The sequence below is a fragment of the Euprymna scolopes genome, chromosome 23 (assembly GCF_053919585.1).
Source record: "Euprymna scolopes isolate OS-2025 chromosome 23, ASM5391958v1, whole genome shotgun sequence".
Taxonomy (NCBI): domain Eukaryota; kingdom Metazoa; phylum Mollusca; class Cephalopoda; order Sepiida; family Sepiolidae; genus Euprymna; species Euprymna scolopes.
The window spans coordinates 55,566,567-55,589,907 of NC_136504.1; the positions used below are offsets into that span (position 1 = coordinate 55,566,567).

At 31.7% G+C, this 23,341-nt stretch overlaps 1 protein-coding gene across 1 annotated transcript in view; it reads right to left on the reverse strand.

Annotated features, from left to right (window-relative positions):
- LOC145245907 (uncharacterized) overlaps positions 1-23,341 on the reverse strand; it is a 141,867-nt gene that overhangs the window by 23,135 nt on the left and 95,391 nt on the right. Inside the window, exons 7-9 of the mRNA XM_080107647.1 lie at positions 19,224-19,284; positions 14,010-14,344; positions 1,903-1,947 (exon numbers count right to left, since the gene is read on the reverse strand). Coding sequence (XP_079963773.1) covers positions 1,903-1,947; positions 14,010-14,344; positions 19,224-19,284 — 441 coding nt within the window. The remainder of the gene's footprint in view (positions 1-1,902; positions 1,948-14,009; positions 14,345-19,223; positions 19,285-23,341) is intronic.

The following is a 23,341-nucleotide window of genomic DNA, read 5'->3' on the forward strand; positions in this document are numbered from 1 at the left end:
AAAAAAAAAAAAAAAAAAAGCAAAAGATTAGATTTTTTAAGAATCACTTTCAATTTTTAGTGGAGAGGAACGTGGGCTTCAGTTTTTTATGTTTAATTTAAAGTGGTACTCCGCCTTTATACTTTAAACAATTTTTGATTAAAAACATTCTCTTAAAAATTGAATAACAAATTTTGAAAATAATTAAATAATTTGGTGTAAATATCTTAATCACAACATGTTTAAAGAACAAACAAGATTTGTTAGGCTATTAGATATAGAACAGTTGAAGTAGCAGGTCCAGTTCACATGGGTAGGTCAAGAAAAACATGGCAGGAAGTGATAAAAATGAACCAGAAAGAAAAAGGGATAAATAAAGACTGGACCAGAGATAGGTTAGTTTAGAAGTCAATTTCTTAAAGTTGCCCAAATGCACGCCGGTATGTAAAATGGATTTTAAATAATATATGATGATATAATGTGAGAATTTGTAGCGTTTCATTATTTTCATTATAGATATAAACATTTTTTTCCCAATGTTTATATCTGTACTGATAAACTAAAATTACCCTCTCGTTTTTTTTTTTTTTTTTTTTTTTTTTTAATTTTTTTTCATGTTGGTAGTGATTTTCCGTAGATTTACTGAAAGAATTATTTGATACTAAATCTTTCATTTAAAAAAAAAAAAAATCCAAATAACATCACAATTCTTAATCTTCTTCTCATCTAACGTCACCTTTTCTCATTTAACGTCACTTTTCCCTTGTTCAGGAATCAAACGTTTGACATTTCACAAGCTCATTCTCCACTACTCAAAGTTAAGCACGTCAAGTGTCTCTAAATTCAACTTTATACGATCCTGTCTATAATCACTTGATTCCAGGTTTTCCTAGGTGGGCCAACCTTCCAGTTATTCAAGACATTGATGCTTCTGCAATGGCTTTTCCAGAAGGATAGATGTTTTATATGACCAAGCAGCATAACCGATCCATCCTGAGGATAACCTTTATGCTAACCCGTTATGTACAGTTTGCAGAATTATGACTCAGAGCACTGGAACTCTTTAAAAGGGGGAATTTTTTTCCTTGTTCACCATTTTGTTACACACATATGAGCGTCTTTTGCTGATGGACATTTACTCATCAAGCGTGAGTGATAAACTGACACGTTTCCTTTAGAGTTTGGCCATTTATGTTGTGCAACTCTTGCTGTTTTATGCGGCTTCCCTTGTCCTTCTCCATAAAACATGCCACACCTCTTTTGTCTTCTCCTGATTTTCCTACACTGGCATCAGAGAGAGCGCACCTTTTGCTTTTTTTGAGGTGAGGTTGTTTGCAGCATTACTACTACATAGTCATGACATAACGTGTTGAGTTTTGAAAGATTTTGCATTACAGATCAATCTATCATGGATCTATCATTGTACTGCAGTCGGGTAAGAAAGAGCTGAGTGTTGATGGCTCAGCATTCACTGTCATGTAACATTACTTTAAGCAATTCATGCTGTTGTAAAATAAATAAGAGAGTTCACAAATTGTCACGAAACCAAAAAAAAAAAAAACTTCAAATATTTAATTTTTATCTTCATTTTAACAATTTAAAATAAATTTAATTTAGATATGGAGAAGTAAAAGAAGGCTATCGCAATGCAGGGAACCGGCTGTTGTATTAATGTGATGTATAAACAAAAATGGACCAATGAAAGAAGGTCTTATTTGTTGTTGTTCATACATCACACCAATACAACAAACGATTCACTGCATTGCTATAGCCTTCTTATACTCCTCCGTATCTATTTACCAACAATACTTCAAACAAACTAACTTTCTGTTAAATTTAATTCGCTACCTGCATAAAACTCAGATATCAATTAACATTTTTACTACTTGTTTTGGCAAATTGGTCAGAAGACAAAAGACTCACTTTTTCTTTGGGAACTTCCTTCTTTGCTGGTTCTTCCTGGCGTTTCTGGAAAATAAATTATTTATGAAGAGATTAACAAAAAGGAAAAATAAATCCATTTAAATGATAACACGCAAATATATTAGCTTACATACTTTTTGTAAAACTCAACCTTTCTTTTTATTTTGTTATTTTAATGAAAATTGCTTCAGACAAGGCATGATATAAGGAGCTAAACAAAATATGACTTCAGGGTAAAAAATCAACCAATGATAAAGGTTATATGGACAGATTTCAACTTGGGAAACAATTCTTCCCTTTTGTCAGAAACCTTACTTATGGAATATGAGAACTAAAGGATGAAATAAGGAAAGCAAGAGTTATGAGGCTACCGAAAGTAAATCAAAAGTCAAATTTCTAATCATCTTATTTTGTCCTTTATAACAAAAAAATAAAAATAACTCTTGTCACCTGTCATGGAACTCTTCTGTGTGAGCTTTCTTTAGCGAGAAACTCGTACAGAATAGATCTGTGACACCTTGTGCGTTTAACAACAACAGTACACCTTTGATATAACAACACAAAGGAAACAGATTTTACTTGCAAAAACAAAAAAACAAAAAAAAAAACAAAAACAAAAAACAAAAACAAACAAGCAAGCAAAAGAATTCTTTTGTTCTTTGATGATGGATCTAATAGGATTCGGAATTCAATTTAAAAAAAGAAAAAAAAAAAGGAAAATAAAATTTGAATGATTTTTTTTTTCTTCTTTTAATAAAATTTTTGCATTTTAATGTGTTCCAAAAACAGTTTTGTCTGTTTATTCAACGCATTTAAATTTTTAATGTTTCCAAGAGCTTTATTACAAATTTGTATATAGATATGTTTACTATATATGTTCTTATTTTTCTTAGTTAAGATATCATATTATAAAGTCGTGATTTCAAAAATAAATATATCCATTTGACTTGAGTGCATCAGCTTGAATCCAAACAAACTAAAACCTATGAAAAAAAAATGTGTGTGTGTGTATATATATATATATATATATATATATATATATATATAACTGGAGTTCCTTCAGCTATAATCAAAACCGAAACCAAAACTTATGAAGAATTCTTGATAAAATTATTTATAAAAACGTAAATGACGAGTGCATTAACTATAATTGAAACTGAAACCCAAACTTGTGAAAAATTATTTGTAAAATTATTTATTACAAGAAATGAAAGTCCATAACAATTAAACGAGTCACTCGGATGTAAGCGTGACACACAATAAATAAATAACACACGTGCTATCCTATTAATATGTTGATTCTTGGCTTCAACTAACATAAAAATGCTCAATATTTAATGATAAGAGCGTAATATTTATAATATTACAGAAGCTCAGATCAACATCGTACCCTAGGTTTCAAAGTACAATTTATTTTTTCATATTTTCTGCAGTAAATATTCAATGTTACACCTTAAAAATCAAACAAATTGGAACTTGCCCCCATACTTACAAAACTGTTTAAGCGTTGCCTTAAGGAGAAGTGCTTTCCAACACCCTGGAAAACCTCATCAGTATGCCCTGTATTTAAGAATTCAGGTGATAAGTCATCTCCCTCTCTGTACAAACCAATACGTCTCCTGTGTGTCATGAGTAAGTTGTTGGAATCCATATTAAATAGAGAAATAGTCAACCACTTCAGAATAAATAACCTTCTTAGTGACACACAATATGGTTTCCATTCTGCAAGATCTACCGCAGATGTGCTAACGGTTATATCTCATAGGATTAGTGAATCTCTTGACAAAGGCTTCCTTTCTAGGGCAATTGCTCTTGAGATATCAAAGACCTTCGACAAGGTATGGCATAAAGGCCTACTTCACAAGATTTTCAGCTACGGTATAACTGGAAATGTTTTCTCTATCATTAAATCATTTCTCTCTGATAGGCTCATAAGAGTAGTGGTCGATGGACAAAAATCAGAGGCCTGTAGTATTAATGCTGGAGTCCCTCAAGGGTCCATCCTGGGCCCAACTCTCTTCCTGATCTACATCAATGATCTCCCTAAACACATACTTAAATCATTCGTTGACATCTATGTTGATGACACGACCATCTACGGCAACACATCAAAGGCTGTAAATGACAAAGTTCTCTCTGATTCTCTCTCCTCTGAAGTCGAGCGCATGGTTCAGTGGGGGAAGGGGTGGCTGGTTACCTTTAATGCATCTAAAACCAAACTCCTATTCTTACATCATCAATGCTCTGATCCCCATCTGGCATCAATTGAAATGGATGGCTCTCGTCTAGGAGAATCCCCATGTTTTGACCTTTACTCCTGATCTGAAATGGAACACGTACATCAAATCTGTTGCCAGGGACGCTGGGAAAATGGTGGGATCCTTCTACCGCTCCAGAAGATATCTCACTACTAATGCAATTCTCTATCTGTATAAAAGCCAAGTACATCCAAGGATGGAGTACTGCTCACACATCTGGGCAAGAGCTGCTAAAAACAACCTATCCTGCCTTGACAGAGTACAAAATAGACTTCGTGGTTTAGTGGGGGGATGCCCTTTTCTCTTTCCTGCAACCTCTCTCCCACAGAAGAGACGTTGCGAGCCTGTCTTTGTTTTATCATTATTTCTATGGCAGGTGCTCGTCTGAGCTCCAATCCCTCGCCCCCCTTCGCCAATCTTTCACGGGAAACACCCGTCTGGCTGAAACTACTGTCAATAATTTTCCCCACTCTTTATCTGTGCCTAAATCTAACGTAGATTCCACGAGCAAAGCTTCTTTCTTAGAACTACATACCAGTGGAACTCTCTGCCACTTGCCTGTTTCCCACCTTGACTACAACTTGAAGGTCTTCAAGTCCAACATAAACAAACTCCTGACAAACTGCCCCCTTAAGTAAGACACTCTATCAAAACCCCCAATACTAATGATTACTACAATACTATCTCATTGATTACTGTACACGCAATAACCCTTATCCCTGAGTGGCCTTCGGGCCTTGATAAGTGGTGACCCCTATGTAAAAAAAAAAAAAAATATATATATATATATATATATATATATATATATACACAATTGTTATGCCTGCCTAAAAAGCAAGAACAATTTGGAATTATTCGCTCATTTGTTTTCTTTTAAATTATATTATACTAGCCTGGGTGCCCGGTGTTGCCCGGGTGTTTGGAGGTGTGTGTTAAGCAAAAAAAAAAAGTGGAAAAGTGAATAAATATTTTTTAAACAAATTTTTCCCGGAAGATCATCTATCTCTCCATTGATCAAATATTGCTGAAGAAAGCCAATGAGTGGTTTATAAATGAAACTCAAGAAAACTTGGGATTTTTTTCATTTGAGTTTGTGCTCCTAGATTGAAACCTAAGGTATCACGTTGATCTGAAATTCTTTAACATAAATGCATTTATGAAAAATAGGCCTATAAACAATCTTGAATTGGTAACTATGTACTCTCCATCAAAAGTGCGGGAGAGAAAAAAATTCTTTACCCATGTATGCTCACTTTCCTGATAAAAAATCTGTCACAACTTGAAAATTAGGAATTAATGATTAAATGTTTCAAAAAAAAAAAAAAAAAAAAAAATGCACTTGTCTGATTTTTGCAATCGTTAAATTTTAAGTTCTGAATATCCCGACTTTAACAGTGAATTTCCTATTATTTTTACCCATACGTATGACCAATGCTTAACACTGTTGGACATTTAAACCGCAATTTTTAACCTTTGGGGACATGCCAAGTTTTACCACTATTAGGACACAAAAAAAAAAATAAATAAATAAAATAATAAAAAAAATAAAATAAAATATTGTCTGAATTTTCCTAATAAAGAATATGTTATGATAAGGAAATCAGAATTTTAGTACATAAATGTTTATATATAAAAAAAAAAAAATGCACTTTTCTGGTCTTTATTTTAATTAATTTAATACTATAAAATCATATAAAAAGCATAGAATTATGTAATGAAATTTTTATATATAAATTATCATTTCTGATGTCTTAAAAATAAAAACACTGAAGTTTTTATCATATTGTCATCACAACATTTCTGTGTCATTTTTTTTTTTTTCACATATCAGTGTATGAAGCAGACATGCTTTATCTTGATTTGAATAAAAAACATATCCGTCGTGTGAAAGATAGTTGGCAGCTCTTTTCAAATAAGCAGATTAGATAAAGCAACATCAGCTTATAGAAAGCTATGAGATTCCAGATGGAAATTAGGTTAAGATCGACGGCTTTATACAACAAAATCTTTTATTTATGCTTCCAATGGTAACTTGGTAAAAAAGTACTATACAAATGGCAAAGAAAATACACAATCCTATTTAGTTCATGTTTTCTGTCGAGTTTGTCATTGTTTATGTACAGCGTAATGTCCATATCACTTGACTAATTTTCACCAAACTTGCTCAAAATATCTGTTATGGTCTAAGAACTGGTTTAATTTTAGCATATCTAAGTTAAAGGTCAAGGTCAAATATGACAAAAATCACAATTTTGGTTCCGTTCATCATAGATATTCACTACTTAGCCCATATTGTAGCTAATGAAGCCCTGCATCTTATAAGTTTTGCCATGGTTACAATTTTGATGGGATTTGAACTCCCTATATTTCCAAAGTTTATGTATGAATCTGATGTTCTTTGATGACAGTAAACAGCATGCAAACATGGATATGGAGAAGTAATCAATCGTTATATTTTCAGGCAGAATTACACAATTTCATGACAGACTTATGTTTGAATTACACAATCTCATGACAGACTTATGTTTGTCTTGTTTTCACTTTACTATTTTGTATTACATCAGAATAACTTTTGATAAGTTCATATTCTTTTAAAACATATCTGAAAGCTTCAATACTGTCCATGCGACAACATGATAATGGATATCCGGATCACTTGGATTCATCGGACTACTGTTTTCATCATGAGTGTGATTTTCACGCTTCGTTGATATAACCTCTGACCTTCTTCAGGTGTATCTTGTCAAACTCGGAAATGTTTCCGTCGAACTCGGGGATTTCAATGGAATTTAATGATATGGGAACCATTAATTATAAACAATAGATGATATATACAAGTAATAAGTAAAAACATTAATATATATACATATATATGTTAATATATAGTAATAATTAGTAATAAAATTATGATATTAACAACTAAAATAAAAAAATAGGTTTAAGGCTCCTAAAATTCATATGAGAATTGTCTGCAAGGACCCGTGGCGCAATGGTTAGAGTACTTGAAAAAAAAATCAATTGTAAAAAGTGATATTCTCTTGAAGGTTCAATCCTCAGTGTGGGCGACCGAAAAATATGATTGCGACTTAGGACCTCTATCCAGTCATGGCTGACAGAACAAGAGCATGCTACCCTTTGAAGTAAATAAAGGGTTTGGCTTGAAATTCCATCCAAATTCCCAAGTTTGACAAGATACACCTAAAGAAGGTCAGTTATATTGACCGAAACATTGTGAAAAATCACACTCAAGATGAGAACAGAAGTCCAATGAATTCAAATAATACGAATAATCAATCCTCATCGTAAAAATTCAGAAACATCATGATAATGGAATCGGTTAATATTATCAAATCTAATACATAGTTCGTACAGATTTTCAATGTCTATTTTCAAGACCTTCGTTTTCGAAAGTCTTCTGCAAAAGTTTTCAAAAGAAAATTTTAGGTTTGTTTTACAATTCACAGCAATTTGAAAAAGTGGTAAAAAAAAAAAAAATCAAATATACAACAAACAAATGATACCATAGCCAATAACGGTTACTTTTCAACCTGCATCATTTTTTTGTGTTCTTAAGTAATTTTAAATGTTTTTTATTTCATCTCAAATATTTCTTTACGGCTTTAAAGTTCCAACGAAGATGGCTGCCATCTTGCTTATGTGTTTTGGCCCGGCTGGTCTAATTTTAAATTATCATAAATTTTTTTTGGAGGGGAGTAGATTCACCATCGGAGAGGCCCGTCCACATAAAGATATGAATTTTTTAGAGGGAAGGGGTAATTTTATTTATGGCAGCTGCTACTCCTCTTCCCCACCTTGTTCCCCCACTTCGCAAAAAATCTATATAATTATAAAACTCAAATGACATTGTAACAAGTGATGTAACCCACTTTCTGGTTTACGACACCCGGTTGCACATGCGCGCATAAACATTAACCCATAACAATGTAAACAAATAAACACAAATCGCTTCTTTTGCAGATTTTGACCGGCGCACTGAAATATTAATATTTCAAAATTATTATTTAACATGGGAAGAGTAGGGGTGTTTTGCAACTATTCTTTATTACAACTATACTGTTGCTATTTTTTTTTACAACTAAACAACTTTAACCCGTTGACAAACATAAGAACAATTGTAGTAAAGCCAAGACTACTACTACTCTCTATCCATCCCTTTTCCTTCCTTTTTTTATTTTTTGTTTACATTTCTAGATACAAAATAGTTGCGTGAGAATGGTGAATTTGTTGACACATTTACTAATCTGTTTCAATATTAGTTTTATTTTATTTTATTTATTTAGGTTTTATTTTTTTGCTTCAGGTTCTATAAATCATTTTTTTTTTTTTAGATTTTAAGTTTCTATAACTTGGTTGAAGGATTCCAATATGAGGTTTTCATTCTTATATTTCTCATCGGTAGGTTCATGTGTGGTTTTTGCTGCTAAATGACTTTCGTCAGCGTTCGATTTGTAGGAAAATGTTTAATTTTCGAGTTTTGAGCAATTATTCGGAAAAATAGATAACTTTACACGAATAGGGAGTTTTTTTTTTTCATGTGTGATCCGTCTGTGATTTTTTATTTTAACATACTTTCATAAAAATGTTTCTGTTATGACAAAAAAAACCCTATTTTCTTTACGTCACAAGTGTCACGCTCATACATGAATTCCATAGCTAATATAACATACTGACCCAACGGATCACGGGTAATCTAGTTTATATATATATAAATATATACATAAATAAATGCAAAAAATGGGTCTGTTTCTTGCACTACTATAAAGTCAAAATACTCTTAAATGTCAAAATATCTTCGTAAGAACTTACATTAGATTGGGTATATTTTTTGGGGGGAAAGCGGGATCTTTTTTAACGATATCATCTTTTAGTAAGTATTTTCAAGTTTCTAAATTTTAATCCTCCTTAACTTAGGTATTTTTTATTTTTATTTTGTCTTATTTGTAGCAATTTTTAATGATATCTCTTTGTCTCTGATTATATTTTCACAACGAAACATGTACAAGATAATCATAGAAAAAATATAAGCATTTACCTGTAAGTAAAATAATTATAAATAAAAAAAATAAATAAATAAAATCATAATTATGGATGCATTCTGCATTTAAGTTAATGGAATATCGCTATACAAGGTGCCTTAAATAAATTTTGAGACTTTTTTGTTGAGGCATTTAAAATTGTTATAGACTCTTGAAAATTCAATATGTTATTGTTATACATCTTATGAGATGACTGGCCAATTTTTATGATTTCAGGTTCAAATGAACAATTATAGCAGGAATTTGAATACACCCTACTAAAGCCTAATTGTCACAGCTGGTGAATTTAAAAAATGCAATCTGGACACAAGGACACTTTAGAAGAATGATATGCAATAAATTTCTGTTTTAAACTTGGAAAAAATGGCACAGAAACGTATGGAATGGTTTAGACTCTTTTTGGACTACCTTGCATGAATCAAGCATCAGTTTTTGAATGACATTAGAAAGTCAAGGATGGCAGAGTTGGTTAGTTGGTTGTTTTTGTTTTACAGCATATGAACCCTTTTCAGGTTATTTAATGCCAAATTCAGTGATTTTGAAGAAAAATTTTTTAATAGAATATATTTGTTTTTTGTTTTTTTTCAAGTCAGTTTCTATTTAACCCATAGTTGGGACCCTAACAGGTACTACCACTCCGTGTCAGAGTGGACCTGGGAGCAATGGCAATTAAAGGATGGCTCCACACTCCCCAAAACCCGCAAGCTGGGGCCTCACCATTGGATATAGTTTAAGGTCATATCCAGGACCAGGATGGCAGGGAGTCTGTGAGGTGTGGGAAGAGTAAGGAAGTAAGAACACAAGAGTTGATCAGTCAAATTAAGAATTTCACGGATAAGGATCATTGTGCGTCTATAAAGACAATAAGTGCAGTTTAAGGTTGGTGTGGTAACTGTACATACAATTATTCACAAGGAACTGAAGATGCATAAGATTTGCACAAAGTTTGTCCCAAGAGTGCTCAGAGAAGCTTACAGACTATTTGACCAAGATGGGCATCAAGACAGTTCCTCACCTATAATCCAGACCTTACTTCCTGTGACTTTTGCTTATTCCTTATGCTCAAGGAAAACCTTAAAGGCTGTCATAAGACAATTGAAGAGATGAAAGAGGCTGTGACGAGGGTCATTGACATGCTTACACAAGAGAACTTCCAGAAGTTGTTGGAATGGTACAACAAGTGCATTGCGGATGGAGGAGATTACTTTGAATGGGACGAGAGTTTCATGTATGTACTATCAATAAAAGTGCCCATACGAAAAAAGTCTGGAAACTCATTGAAAACACCTTGCATTTTATATATAAGGAAATATTCAAGATTGTCATAAAAATATTGATTGTTCTTCATGAACAAAACAAATCTGCCTCAAAGTTTATTATTTTGAAAAAAAAAAAAAAAAAGATTGGTAATATGAATAAAACCTTAAACTTTGGAATATAGCAAAATTGTAGTTCATTTAGATATGCTCTGCTGTTATATTTAAACAAACATATTTGAAAAAGGATTGGCATACATGAGTAGAAAAATAATCTCAAAAGCATACTTTTTCACAAAACCTAAAAAAAAACACTAGCGAAAGAACTTGATTTAAGTACACATAAGTTCCCTTTATTCTGCTTCAGTGACCAAGGAAAAATGTTTCCATTCTAAAAGTATTCTTATCTAAAAGAAGTATTTTCATAAAAAAACAAAGTGACATAAAATATATTCACACAAATACCATAACGGAAAAAGAAAAAAATAATCAACTATTGATATGTTAACTGGATTACTATTTGGGTCCGACTTTGAAAATCCGACAAGATAACTTTATATGTTAGAAGATTCTCTCTCACTACCCATCACATTACATAACTAGTTGTTAACACAAAACAATAAAATTTTATAATTTTTATATTTAATATATTGGTACTTGTACAGTTTAGTCAAGACATTAAAAAATGAAATTATCGGAAACAGTTTAAATTGTACGTATCTGTTATGGAATGAAGTTCTCCGAAAACAATTTCACTTAATTTCATCAAGTAGTTTTATTTTACAGCGAAAAAAACAAAAACAATTTGTTACAATACCGAGCAAAAGGTTCAATTTTTAGGAAGAAAAGCTAGTTATTAAAGATGGGGAGGGGGGGGTGTCGGCGCTTTACATGGAGTTATCTTCCGTGTCGTTTCTAAAATTCAAACAAAAATTTAAAACAAATCCAACATATCTGCCTTCAACGCGCTCATAAAAACGTGTTTTTCTGCTGTAAAAAAAAAAAAAAAAAAAAAAAAAAAAAAAACTACTCGATCAAATTAAGCGAAATTTTTTTCCCCAGAGATCTTCATTTCATAACAGATACGTACAATATAACTTTTTTTTTTCGATATTTTCATTTTTTAATGTCTTGATTAAACTGTACAAGTACCAATATATTTTACTAACCTACACCTATATATGTTGGGCTTCTTAAAGTTTCCACAACTTTAAATACAGTTTATGAAATTTCTCCAGTCATTAAGGGTATTTTTTAAAATTAATTTCTATCTTTATTTATATAAATTTAAGTAACACATCATTCAATAAGTCTTGCGCTTGACATATAAATGGCACCACTAAAAAAAAAAAAAAAAAAAATCCATATGATTTTTTTTTTTAATGTATTAAATTTTTATTATTACAGTGGATTATTAGTTTACAAATTACAGTTACTCTTGCAAATTTTCAAAATAATGAAAAATCTCAATTTTCTGTGTAGATAAATAATTGCTTTAAAAAAAAAAAAAAAAAATCAAAAACAAACAAAGTAATGGCGTGACAAGTGTTATTTGGACTCTGTTTCATCAGAAACAATTAAGAGAGAGTATACTGACTTTAAACACAGTCGTACAGGTGCAAGTTATGCTGAAGTCTCAGGTTACACAAATTTGGTAATGGTTCCGGTAAACATTAAAGAATGTCCATGAACTTATTTTGGCTGATTGTAAATTGAAATTGGGTAAGATAGCAGAAGATTTACTATTTCACATGAACAATTGTCAATGAGAAAGCTGCGCTAGAAGTAGGTGTTGTGTTTGCTTACAATCAATCAAAAATAACACGATGATTCAGAGAGTTTGTTTCAATGGGACCTTAATTAAGCATAAATGAATTAATTTTAGTTTTAAAATTAACTTTTTTCTAAATAAGTACAATCAGTTTCAACTAACTCAAAATTAAGAGGAAAACACTAAGTGTGCATGTGGTGGTGGTGGGAGGGAGGGGGCAAGAGACAGGAAGTCATTCTTTGGTGAAACTAAAGTCATCTAACTCCCCTACCTTCTTCATGAATCGTTTAAAGACTTAGATTTTATGGCAAACGTAACATTTTCAGTTTTCAGAGATAACTGTTCAGAGAGAAAAGGAAGGCAAGGCAAGTTGGAGTAAAGAAGAAGGAGAGAAAATAGCAGGGAAAAAGAAAGATAAAGTGAGACAGAAAGAAAGAGAAAGAAAACCCAGTTAAATAGAGATGAAAAAAATAAAGAGGTAAGGCTTTAACGATTTGGCAGAAATCAGCTTTTCCTTCCTCTTAAAAAAAAAAAAAATAAAATAAACAAAGAAAAGTATTTTAGCGATTTTAATGGAAATTTGTCCTTTAGTGTATTAAAAAGAGAAAGATACCAAGTATGCATGTGAATGGAAAGAGACAGGAAGTCATTCTTTGGTTAAACAAAAGTCATCTTACTCCTTCATGAATCGTTTGCCTTCACAGCAAAATTAACATTTTCAGAGAAAACTGTCACAAGAAAGATAAGGGAAGGCAAGTTCGAGTGAGGAAGACAAAAAAAAAGAAAGAAAAAAAACGATAACATGGAGAGAAATAAAACCTAGCTAAATAGTCATATATACAAACAAAACTTGAGAAACACAAATGATACAAATGTAATTGTCAAGTCGCAAATAGTAACATATCCAAAAATTACGGAAAACAATAAGGTAAGAAAATTAATTATTAATGAAAAACTATTTTTGATAAAGTTTATACAGGGAATAAATTTTGTCCAACATTGTCACGTGACATAAACAACAGAACTTAATTATCTCTCCTGTCAATTTATTTCTTTTTTAGTAAGCATAATATAGTAGTGGTTTTGCTTCCTTTCAGAAATTTCTTTTTTCATTAATAATTATTTTTCTATCTTATTGGTTTTCATAATTTTTGGATATATATTACTATTTGAGACCTGACAATTACGCACCATTTGTTTCACCTGAAATTCAATAGCATTTTCGTTTGTATGATATAGAAGCACCTAGTCATGTAAAAAAAAAAAAAAAAAAGCATTCATAACAGGCTCTAGTGATTTTAGTAGAACTTTGCTGATATATAGATTAACTTAGACAATTTTGACAACTATTTTTTCTGTTCAATAAAAAGTGTGTACAGAAGTTGGAGGCATAAGCCAAACTTTCACAAAAAAACACACGTCTAGCTACAACCACTATCAACAATTTCCCTCACTCTCTATATGTGCCTAAATCTAAATGCAAATTCCATGAACAAAACTTTCCTAGAACTGCTCGCCTGTGGAACTGTGTTCTGCTGGCCTGCTTTCCAACTGACTACAATATGGTTGTCTTCAAGTCCAATGTAAACAAGTTCTTATTAAGCTGCACCCCCAACCAAGTAATCCATTTCTACCCTATTTCCACCACTAACTAATATGCTGTTGTTGACTATTATGCACTCATTAATCCTTATCCTCAAGTAGCATTTGGGCCTTGATAAATGGCTACTCACATGTAAAAAAATGTTAGAAAGAAATGGCTTACCTCGAGGGCATCTATCATAGCTCGTATATCAAGTGCAAATGGCTGCTTGGATTTCTTGCCCGGATTTGTAACAGGAGCCGATGTTTTGCTGGGATTAACAGACAGAAGGCCAGGTGTCGCTCCCGTGTTAAGGGGTGGTTTTGTTGATGAAGTTGTCGGTGTTGTTGTTGCTGGTCCTGTGCCACTTGCAGATGTGGGTTTCTTCATCGGAATGTTGCGCTGTATCAGCATTTGTTGTTCCAGGATGATTTCAGCAAGTTCTTCTTCGGCTGCACGATTGGCAATTTCCTGCCTTTTTTGCCAGCGTCGAGTTATACGACCGTCCTTTTTATTACCTGATTGATATTAAAATATATGTATTGTATTCCACTAGAAAATACCAATGTTCACGAAATAAAAATAAAACAATATATATATATATATATATATATATATATATATATAAATAAAGCAAGAACGAATGTGCGTGTGTGTGTGGACACTTCAACCTATAGACTTCAGGAATTTTTGATCTACAGGCTTGAAATTTGGTATATAAGATATTCAGACACGTGGAAAACTTTTTAATCGATTTTCATCTGGAAAAAAGGGCTGCTAAGTGGCCAAAATTAAAAAATCGGTATGTGGTGGTGGTGGGGGGGGTCATCAGATTTTTATCTGTTTGTCAACTGTTTCACGAATACGCATGCATGAATCGTTCATATGACAGCTTCTTTATGTTAAGAATAGGCTTGAAAATACTTTTAAAAGATTGTGTCATGCTAGTCTAATAGTTATCATACTTGACTCAATGACTTTAGGTTTTGATCTCAGCTGAAGTATTTTTTTTTTTTTTTTTACAAGAAGTGAACTGTTTAGAAAAAAAAACAATACTTGCATGCACGTCTAAGTTTCTTTTGTTTTTTGTTTTTTTTTTTAAAAGGAATTTAACATTACGTTTAATACCTACAGTATTTGTGTTTATAATAAATGAGAATTCTACATTAATTAAAATATAATATTTATGCGGATTTTACGATCAGGCAATGCCAGGCTGCTTGCTAGTATATATAAGTATACCATGAGATACCTGGAGTCATCCAGGAATCACTGACTTAAAATATAACATCACAATATAAAGCTTTAATATATTTTATATCTTTGGTTGACTAAACGGTTTGTGTTTAAACAGAAAGTGATATACTCGATCAATGATATAACTCCTGTTTCATTCAAGTCCCTTTTGCCATCTTATGAACAAATGAATTATTCTCTGCTCCTAGAATTGTCTTTATTGATGCATTTGGCATAATGGTTAGAGTGTTAGCTAATGGACCAGAGTTTAGGGTTCAATCCTCACTTTATATATTCCTAAGACTACAAAAATGGTACTCAATACTCCTTTGCTAAATACACGGCATAAAGTGAGGATCAAGATAAGTGGAATAATCCTGGGAAAGGAGTGGCACTCTCTCCTAAACGGTGTAGTAGCTAATGAAAAAAGAGCCTTCAGGTCACTTCTTTACATTTTTCTTATGAGTGAATAACTCTTACAGGTGAATTTTCACGTTTTTTTTTATCACTTTGTTTTCATTTTACTTCAGTAGATTCTCAGAAATCAAGGGATCCTCTCCCTGGGGCTGACACTTGATTTATATATAAGATACATAGATATCCGTGTGTTCAACTAAAAGGTATTCTAGGTTTGTTTTACAATCCACAAAGGTACGAAAAAGTGGCCAAAAACAAATGTATAACAAATGTTATCAAAGGTAAGATAAGTTACTCTTCTACCTATCTGGAAAAGTTTTTAGTGATTTTACTCACTTTAAAACGTTTATGCAGTTTGAAAAAGCATATAGTGTCGAGCATGAAGTGAGTACAAGAAAAATGGCTGCGAGTTGACACCTTAATATTTAAAGTTTTGATAATGACTTAAAAATAAAACAAAATATGGATAGAAACCCACCAAATGTTACCGTGACATATTATGTGGGTTTCTAACAGTATTCGTACAATTTTTTTTTTTTCAAGTTACTATCAAAACCTTAAATATTTAGGCGTCAATTTATGGCCATTTTCCTGGTTCTCATGTAATGCTCAACACTACGTGCTTTTTGAACTGAATAAACGTTTTAAAGTGAGTAAAATCACTAAAAACTCTTCCAGACAGGTAGAAGAGTAACTTATCTTGCTTTTGATAACATTTATTTATTATATATTTGGTTTTTGGACACTTTTTCGTACCTCTGTGGATTGTAAAACAAACCCCGTTTTCTTTACCTCTCAAATGTTGAGTTAGCAAAAAAAATAATGAAGAACATTAATTTTCCTCTCCCCAATTGCCCACTTAACTATGTTATAGTATATCTTTCTTGTGGTCAATTGATCTTGATAGGTTTCAAAATGTAGAATTCATCTATTCTGGAGGAGTATCAAGTTGATATTATTAATCACAACAATAAGGTGCGCCTTACCTAGTCTGAACCAGTGTATAGTCGTATTGATGGTTGTTGTTGTTTTACGGTATATCAACCCTTTTCAGGTTATTTAATGCCGAATCCAGTGATTTGGAAGAACAAATTTTTAATAGAATATATTTGTCTTTTTCAAGTCTGTTTCTATTTAACCCATAGTTGGGACCCTAACAGGTACTACCAGTCCGGGTCAGAGTGGACCTGCGAGCAATGGCAATTAAAAGGTGGCTCCACACTCCACAAAGGCCGCAAATTGGGGCCTCATCATCGAATATAGTTTAAGGTTATATCCAGGACCTAGTCGTATTGAGGGGATTCTATTCGGGCTTTGAATACTGTGTTATTTTAAATATTTCATCAGGGTTTATTTATAGAATGAAATATCCTCATATCAGGTAATCCTGAAAAATCCTTTTACAGAGAGACAGAACACATTTGAGGATATTGTCTGATGGTAATTCAAATTCTCACTGTTATTAGAGTTAGTTTGTTTATTCAATTAAAAACTAGAGAAAATTTAAAACTGCTGAGAGAAGCGTTTATGAAGAGTACAACATAACTTTCCAGTCACGACTCAGCAACTTCTGCTGCATCTGCAAGGAAGTTGTGATGAAAGGCAATACTGTTACAATTAGCCAATTTTGAATGCATTAGGCAAGGATCTCAGACTTTAATTTGTCCAGCTGAGGCCACATATAATAAAAAAAAAAACATTGACTATTGGCTTTTATGGCATGTCGACTATCGTTGGGTCATTCTATGCCAAAATTGTACATGTTTTGTATTCGATTGATTTGTAGATGATTTTAAAAGAAGTATTTATTATATAAAACACTTGGTCATCTCTAATGATCACTCAGGCTAAGTGTTACTTAACTTTACTGATCTTGTGGAACCGGTATGTGCATTTTTATAGGGCCACGAGCAAAGGAAAAACTTGTAAAAGACAACACCTTTCCAACTTCACCAAATTGAAAGCATAACCTCCTTCAGGTGAACTCCTGCTTGGGAGGTTGTTTGTGATGGCTTGTCAGTGCACATGAGGCATGTATAATATGACTCACAAAAAAATGCCCATTGGCATTCTCCAGTAGGGATAACTCACAAAAAAATGCCCATTGGCATTCTCCAGTAGGGACACGTTGGGCGATTGAAAAGTGAAGGTACAGCTTGGACGTGTGAACCTCCTAAAGCTGCACAGAATCACAGCTCAGTCTGACAGAAGCAAGATTACCACCTTAACAATAACCCTTACTCCTTTCAGACCGAGTGTTGAAGATGTATCCTATATTAGTATGAGAACACTAACTCAACTCAGGTTGATGTCCTGGAACACTGAACATTAATAGGATTAAAATGATGTCCCACTGGAGACATTTTCTACACAAGGCTAATCAAACTAAAATATACACTTCAATGTGACTTCCTTAAAACCATAGAGTTTCAAATTATATGGGGGGGGGGTTACATGAAACTGCATGGCTACTTACATCCTGATGCTTCAGATAGCATCTTTATTGGCAGAAAGATCTTCACTTGTGCAGAAATGCTGCAATCCATAATGCCAGCCAAAAACAACTGTCATGGCAAAATAACAAGATGCCTTCAGATTATCCAACTTGTTTTATATGTCCTACTCTGTTTAAGACCTCTTTACATAATGTCTTAAACTTTTATCTAGTGTTTTACCTAATTAAATAATATTCCAATTTTCACAAAGTTAAAAAAAAAAAGTGGGGAGGTAACTTTTGTTTTATTTTCCAAAGTTCTAAGGAAATAAGTGTCTGAATCTAACATAATCTAGCATATATTTTAGTTATTTTCATTAGCCTTACGAGTTTTTCTTTTTGCGGTAATGTGTATGTGTGCATGTGTGGGGGGTGGGTGCTGTATGTATGCATGTGTGTGTGTATGGCTGTATATATGTATGTGTGTGCGCATGTATGTCTATGTACGTGTCGCTGTATGTGTGTGTATGGTTGTATGTGTGTGTGTGTATATGTATGAATGTATGGCTGTATGTGTGTGCATGTATGGCTATATATGCATATGTATGTATGTATGTATGTATGTATGTATGTATATGGCTGTGTGTAAGTAAAAATACTGATATAGTAGGATGCAGAAAAGAATTTGAATTTAATAAAAATTCCATAAGTGGCATTGAGGAAAGGAGTGTCACCTTATTTATTACACACGGTACTTTACAAAGCAATTTATATATCATAATTAATTTTAGTTTGTTTTTTTGTTTGATTTTTTTTTCTTTTTTTTAAGATCTAATACCATCTTTTGGTATTTTCCAATAATAACTATCAACTATGAATAGAGATTAGAATACAGTAATTTATAAAGTTCACGGCCATGGAAGAACACGAGAAAAAATTGTTTAGATATTAAAAGTAATTTTATCTTGTTTTCATTAAATATTATTAATTCATATTAGAATTATTAATAGTTATTATAAAATAAGGAATCATTTTGAGTTATAACCCAATTTTTCTTGTTAGATAAACGTAATATCAGTTCAAGTCTTGCTTTAACTTCTTTCACATAATGTTGACATTTTCAAGTGTGTTTTTCTCAATTTTAGATGCATAATACTAACTGTATTTTTAATGAAAATGATTCCTGATTGAGTAATATATAATGAAAACAACAAAATTACTTTTAATATCTCAACAGATTATTTTCTTGTGTTCTTCCATGACCGTGGTCTTTATAAATTACATAGAATAGTTATAAACAGTATGCATACATGCTCCATTCTCGTCAAGGTCTCCCTCTTCAGCTGAAGGTGTTTGATATATCACAGAGTTCTGAAAAAAAAAAAAAATTTAAAAAAAAATAGAAACGTCTTGTTATAAGTACAGCCATACAAACAGAAACATCTAATTAGTATCTCTGTATACTAAAAGATAAAAACCGATTTGTAAGCTGACAAGTTCATTAACAAAACTTTAATACCAAATTTAAAACAGATTTAAAACATGGAGAACACTTTTTCAATATGTATTTAGTTATTACTAGCTGCATATACCCGGCCTAGTCTGGTCAAAACATATCGCTGGGTAGAGGGACTATTTACTTATTATTTAAGATACACTGAATATCCTAACTAGTTAGGAAAAGTGACTACATGTTGGATTTAGGGAAGAATCTATCTTGGTTTATGAAAATGAAATATCAAATAACTCTATAGCTTAAATAGATGAGCTTACTTCCGGTTTTAAATGCAACTCTTGCCAGTTATTAATAATTGAAAATAAATTAAAAATAAATTAACTTTAAATAATATTTCTAAGCAGAACAATTACAAGAATTCTATTATAACAAACAATAAAATCGAACTTATTAAAATACATTTTCTTTAATGTAATATGCAAATGAGAGTATTCATTGAATGTAGATTTCTTTTGAATACGTAATATATATATATATATATATATATATATATATACACACACACATAGATATATATATATATATATAATCATGCTGGAATAAAAGTGTATACGAGTCCGTTTTCAGTATAAAAATTAATTTGTGAAACAGTGTAACTTTTGTACATATCAAATTGTGAACAAACAAACTTAAACGAATACGGTTTTATTATATAATACAATGCTCGATGGCCCACAGAGTTTTATAATTATTAAAATGCATCCGTGTTAAAACAATCATCATCATCTTATTCAATGTCAAAGAAAAGTCCTTGCTGTATCTTTCAAGAAGGAAAGACATGACATGACCTCAGTGAGCAGTCAGGAAATAATGATAGAATAGAAAAAAAAAACTAGATATATTGGACATTTGGTTGTTAACTATTATTTTATTGTCCTCCGTAATACCTGTTACCTCTGTATGTTATTAATGTTTGCAACTAAAACTGTTTTCATTACTTAATCACTTTTCATTTATGTTCTTCATGTAGAATGCAACAGAAAGAAAAAAATTCAGAAAAAACAAAATCAGTCATAAATTAAGGAGGACAATTTATAAGATTGGTGAGTGTGTCTGTTTCATGGTGATTCAACCTTTTCAGATTATCAACTGATGAAATAATAACTATGGTAAAATATTCATTATATACGATTCATTGAACACAAAGTGATATTTTACATATAGTTTGAGGGAGGGGGGGGCTATAGATTTATACCTTTGTCAACAGCATTAGTGCAAAAATGACCATAGAGGCGAGGAATGTCTATTAAGCAGTTTTCTTTTTTATTCGGTTGTGGTATCAAATTCCTGCCTTCAAAAATCCTAGATTATATATTTTTTGTAGTGTCTGATGAAAAAAAAAAAAATAAATAAATTAAAAAAAAAAAAATAAATAAATAAATAAAAAAAAAAAAAAAAAATAAATAAATAAAAAAAAAAAAAAAAATAAAATAAAAAATGGTATACCTTATGAAATTAACCATGTCACTAATCCTATCACGAATTACGACTAATCACAAGTCTAGGTGACAATATGTATTTAAAAAAAAAAATGCTCATATCCGTCAGCATTAGTTGTTTTTACATCAACCAAAACGTTATGAAAATAATAACCAAGATGAGAATAGTAGTCAGAATAATCCAAATTATCAATCCTCATCTAAAAGATTCTAAAAACAAATAGCAACAGTTTTATCTTTACATCATATTGCAATAGAAATAACCACCCAACCAACCAACCAACCATTGAACAGTTGATAGCAACATCTAAGAAACATAGGACTCATTGGCAAGTGATGTTTGAAAACTTTTTGCAAACATAATATCCAATAAACCTACAGCGTCTATTAAACATGCTTGGACTCCTAACTAATTACGTATCTCCCATGATACACAAAATAATTATGGCCGGTACTATTTACGGAACACTACAAACTATCTACTAAAAACCCAAATATAAAACACTGTTTTAACTTTTCATCCTACTGTAATAAAAATAACCAACATACCAACCACTGAACAACATTCATAACATTCCTATGTAATAACTAAACTAAATATTTGGAGCTATCAATACAGATAGTGAACATCCTATTAACTTTGTTGAATGCATGTTTAAAACAGTCGTACGGTTGTATATTTTTGATGGCCTGTATTATTGTTATCCATCTTTTTTCTTGACAATACACGAGTGATAGTCATTTCCTTGGTATCTTTGTGAAGATGACAATGATTTTATCTTTAAACTAGCATGGGTACCTGGCGTTGCCCAGGACTGAACGAAAAATCTATGTCCTTTTGTACCCACACCATATCATTGTCATTCTTCTTTTTTTTTTTTTTTTTTTGATTTCATAATTTTTTCCATGTTTTTTTTTTTTTTTTTTTTTTTTTGGAGGGAGAGAGCAAAGATATATCAGCATTAACAGGGTGAGAACGAGTTTAAGTAAATAATTAAATTTAATATAAATTAATTTAAGTAAAACACCCAACTAACTACAAATACAATATACGATTTCCCCCACTCTATCTGTACATAATCTAAACACTGATGAACAAAGTTTCTTTCCCAGAACTACCTGCCTGTAGAACACTGTTCCAATGGCCTGCTTCCTGGTTGAATACAACATGGTAGCCATTAAACCCAATGTAAACAAGTTCTTGTTGAACCATCCCATAAATAATAAAATTCTACAAAATTTACACCATTAACGATTACTACACTGCCATCTTACATTCATTAACCCTTATCCTCGAGTGGCCTTCGGATCTTGATGAGTAGTGACTCCCAAGTAAAAAAAAAAAAGAAGTAATATTAATGAAAAAAAGTTTTGGTAAATTTCGAGGTTTCAGCACCTTCTCAAGACTACTCAACAATCACAGAGGACTTCTGTAGGTTCCTGTTCCAAATCCTGGACCTCTTATTAACATTTCTACTTTTATTTTTTTTTAAATTTCTATACTTTTTAAGTGATTTTTGTTTTTATGGATGCCAAATGCAAATTATCTTACATCAAAATGAAATATATTAATCCAAATACTCAGAGTAATGTAGTTTTAGAATTATATATGGTTATAACAGTATATTTTATCTAAACTATGGAGCTCCATTTGTTATATAATGCAGAGTCGAGTTATGTTATGGAAAAGGGCTTATTGAGGTATACTGATTTAAATTAGTTGGCATCTGGCACCATTGATTTTATGGAGGTTCATTGGGACCGTTACATTCATGACCAACCAAGAAAGAAAAATAAACTCTGTAACCAATATCAAACTCTTAAGAATGATAAGTATCAAAGTCAAATTTTATTTAATCAATAGACAGTCAGAATATTGGAAGACTTTGAAATAAAGAATCAAAATTGGATATTTTAAAATTCTACAGGGTTGGAGTGGGAATTGGACTTTATACCTTACAACTCTGCAACGTTGCCTGTGACTGATAGCTAGAAAATTTGAGAAAGGTTAAACAAAATACATTTGCTGTCCTTTCCAATAATTAAGAGTAGAAAGTGGACCTTGGGTTTTTCCTTATTTTATGCTATAGTTCTCACAGTCCATGAGCAATATTTCTGACAAAGAATTGCTGTTTTGTAGTTTATAATCTATTAACACTTATTATTGGTTAATTTTTGAACTTGAAGTAATATTTTCTTTTAAGCTCCTTACATCAAGGTGCTTCCTGTCTTGTCTAGAGTGATTTCTATAAAAAGAGTATAAAAAAAACAATAAAATTCAATATGATTGCCTTATTGCACATAAGGTTTGAAGATAAAATAATCACTAGAGGAATATAAAGGGAATATAAAACACATTACCTAACTACACCTTAATGCGTCTAAGTGTCTAATTTTCTAGATATTACACATGTTTTCTCATCTACATTTTGTCAATAACTGAAATTCAACTTCAAATCTGTTCTATATCACA